This window comes from Gekko japonicus, unplaced genomic scaffold (assembly GCF_001447785.1).
Source record: "Gekko japonicus isolate JY-2015 unplaced genomic scaffold, Gekko_japonicus_V1.1 scaffold596, whole genome shotgun sequence".
Classification (NCBI taxonomy): Eukaryota; Metazoa; Chordata; class Lepidosauria; order Squamata; family Gekkonidae; genus Gekko; species Gekko japonicus.
Genome location: NW_015174859.1, coordinates 387,982 through 391,468, shown reverse-complemented (window position 1 = coordinate 391,468; position 3,487 = coordinate 387,982). Strand labels below are relative to the sequence as shown.

The 3,487-nt window shown below is 62.0% G+C and overlaps 1 protein-coding gene across 1 annotated transcript in view; it reads right to left on the bottom strand.

Moving 5' to 3' along the window:
* PIK3R2 (phosphoinositide-3-kinase regulatory subunit 2) overlaps positions 1-3,487 on the bottom strand; it is a 22,354-nt gene that overhangs the window by 18,077 nt on the left and 790 nt on the right. Inside the window, exon 2 of the mRNA XM_015424644.1 lies at positions 19-305. Coding sequence (XP_015280130.1) covers positions 19-64 — 46 coding nt within the window. The 5' untranslated portion in view covers positions 65-305. The remainder of the gene's footprint in view (positions 1-18; positions 306-3,487) is intronic.

Below are 3,487 nucleotides of genomic sequence, written 5' to 3'. Positions count from 1 at the left end.
CCTCCTCTCGCTCTTTGCGGTACGGGTAGAGGGCCCGGTACTGGAACCCCTCGGCGCTCCCCATGGGCTCCCCGAGGCCGAGCAGGCCGAGCGGCGAGGGGGGAGGGCTGGGGGCGGGGGCGAGCCGAGACCCCGCCGCGCACCTAGGTGCAGCCCCTTTCCCGTAATTTGAAGCCACGATTCAACCAGATGATGGAGCAAAGGGAGAACGTGAGAAGCATAATCCGGCCTGGGCAGGAGGGCGGCTGAGGAGACGGGGCGCGGTGGATCAAGGCCGCTCAGGGGCTGGGCGGGTGCTCTGGACCCTGGAAAGGGAGGGCAAAAGGTCACTCGGGATCACGAGCACAGGCTCCACTTCTGCGCGCACAGCAAACCCATCCCCCCACCCCCAGCAGCACTCGAAAGAGCATCGGAACCCTGGGAGGAGAAAGGGTGGTGAGCAAGGGGCGGAGTCATTTTCTGTGGCCCAGAAGGTCGAACCAGAACCAACGGGTTGAAATTAAATCCGAAGAGTTTTCGGCTAAACATTGGGAAGAACTTCCCGATAGTTAGGGCAGTTCCTCAATGGAACAGGCTTCCTCAGGAGGTGGGGAGGCTCTCCTCCTTTGGAGGTTTTTAAGCAGAGTCTAGATGGCTGTCTGACAGCAGTGCTGATTGTGTGAATTTAGGCAGATCATGAGAGGGAGGGCAGGAAGGGTTGCTTCAGTGCTTAGTTCTCATGGCCCAGGGAAATGCTGATCACCACTTTGAGGTCAGGAAGCAATTTTTCTCCAGCTCCTCGGAACTGGGTGGCCAGGTTTGGCCAGGGATCCTGGAGGGTTTTGTCATCTCCTGGGCATGGAACAGCGGTCACTGCAGGTGTGTGTGGAGGGGGAGGTATTTGTGGATTTCCTGCCTTGTGCAGGGGGTTGGACTAGATGACCTTGGAGGTCCCTTCCAACTGTATGGTTCTATGATTCTATGGGGACTCCAGGGCCAGGGAGCTGGGCAAACACAAGGCCTGGAGGACAATGGAGAACAGGCCCCTGCCCCTCATGGAGAGTCGCCCCAAGCCCGACGGGACTCTGTGCACAGGGCCGGCTCCCCCACCCCACCTCGCGGGCCAGAAACATTAAGAGAAGGGATCTTGGAAAGCAGGAGCAGTTGGGAGGGGGCTAGGCAGTTCGGCCAGAGCTGGGGACTGCTCTGCTTGCCCGCGGGGGGGGGCGGGGGGGGGGGGGGGGCTCATGCCAACAAACCCAGCAGATCCAGGTCACCACCAGATACGAGGGGACCTCAGCCGAGTTAACCCCGAAACAAAGCTCAGTCCCCACCCCACCCAGAACTGCACGTGTCAGCAACCTTATGGGGCAAGCCAGGGTGTGCCCCCCCCCCCGTCCTGGACAGCCAGGCCGTCCCCAACACTCTCATCACTCAGTGGTACTGGCCGGGGAAATGGACGGACCACCTCCAGGGATGCTTTGTAGGAGTTGGGAGGGTCAGAAGCGACACAAGGTGCCCCCCCCCCACCACCATGTTCACAGTCTCCAGTTCAGAGTCTCAGCCAGCCTAGCGACGGCCCCCACTTCTTACGCACAAGCTGACCACTAGAACCAGAGCATTCTTCATTTGTGAGGCTTCTCCCCCACGGAACTTTCATATGTCAATAAAACCAGGAGCCCGCATCAAGGGGGGGGGGGTTGTCCCAAAAGGCCAAAGGGGAGGGTGTCCCCCATTACCCCTCCCACCTTTTGAGCTGGCCGGCTACTGGGGGGCAAAAACGGCTGCTGAGAAGCCCGTCTTGCCCCATTCCCCCAGGCCCATCTTGCGGTCCCGTGGTCTGAGAGAGGCCTTCAAGAGGCAACGTCCAGCCCACTGAGAACCGGGGAAGTGCCCTGGGCCTTCGCGCCAGGCTGAAAGCGAGCCAGCAGGCTTGGCGGCCCGAGAAAAATCCAAGTTGGGACTGGCCAAGTTTGGAGATTGCTTTAAAGGACTATGGAGGGAAGGAGACCAACCACAGGTCTGATCAGCAGCAGGGGAGAGACGCCCCAACAGGGCCACGCCCCCCAGCATATAAGCCCCTCCCCGCCAGCCTGGCTCCCACCAGAAAGGTGCCTGCAGCACAGGAGCCAGGAGTACACCGCCCCTCTCCCAGCCAGCCATTTTGGAATCTCGTCCGGAGGTTTCTTCTCTGGAGAATTTGGCACCGTCACAAAGCAAGCCGTGGCCAAGGCGGAGTGCCTGGGGCCTCCCCTGCCCACACAGTCCTGTCCAGCCCACCGCCCCGGCACGCCATCCCACGGAGAGCCTTTGGCACGGCTTCAGTTTCTCGGCAGAAGCAGCCAGGCTCCGCTCCTTTCCCTCTCTGCATCTCCGAAACTGGCAGGCGGGTTTGGCACAGCTTGCCCAGGCTTCATGGAGGCCGGGGCGGGGCATCAGGCACAGGCACTGCAGCTGCACACCTCTGCCCCCACCCCAGCAGCTGTGACCCACCTTCAGGCTGGAGACCCCAAAGGAGACTTCCCAGCATCACCTCTCTCTCTCTCTCTCTCTCTCTCTGCAAATCTGCCTCCAGATTATCCTAACGCCCGGGGAGAGGGGGGACTCTGAGGGGAGCAGGCTTCCACGCCCCTCTTCCTGCTTCTTCTGGGCTGAACAAGGAAGAAGCCTCGATGTCAGCCTGGCAGGAGCGGAAGGCCAGAAGGGAGGCAAGGTGCTTGCTCAGGATCCAGGCCAGAAGGAAGCCCGGCGGTTCCATCCAGGGTCAGGGCTGTTCCTGGCGCTCAGAAGTGGCTGCCCTCGTGACCTGCAGCAGCAGCAGCAGCAGCCCTGGCCCTCGGAGCGATGCCCTGGCGCTGGGGCCTGCATGACAGGTGAGGGCGGAGACTGGCAACCAGGACGGGCTGGGAGGTCCTGGGGGAACAGGAAAGGCGAGAGCAGGAAGAGTTGGGGAAGGGGCCCAGGCAGGGCAGGAGGAGGCCTTGGAGCAAGAGATGGCCGGGTGGACAGACCTTCCGAATTCAGGGGCAGGTGGCTGTAGTCGGCAGCAGAGTCCACGGGGAGCGAAGAAAGCTCAGGCGGCCATGAAAGTGGACACTGAGGACTAGAGCCTTGCTGCCGACGTGGAGACCAGGCAGGGAAGACAACAGCGCCACACACACACACACCCCGCTGTGGGGAAAGGAAGAGAAGGCGTGCCACAGGGAGAGAGAGGGGCAGGAGGAGCCTCCTCCAAGCAGACCTGCCCCAGGGCAGAAAGGAAACCACCAGGCCTTTCGACCCATCGACTCGGGCAGGAAACGCTGGGCAACGTCGTCGAGGCCACCAGGAGTTCAAAGCGCCCCCCCCCCTCCGCCAACTACTGGATTTCTTTCAGCCCCCCAAAAGGGGAATCTGCGGGGCGGCGGGATGTGTGTGTGTGAAGGGCTGACCTTCCCCTCCACCAGTGCTGCTGGTCAGGAGACAGACGGCCCTAGGGACGGACCCGGGGGCCCGCCCGAATCTCCCC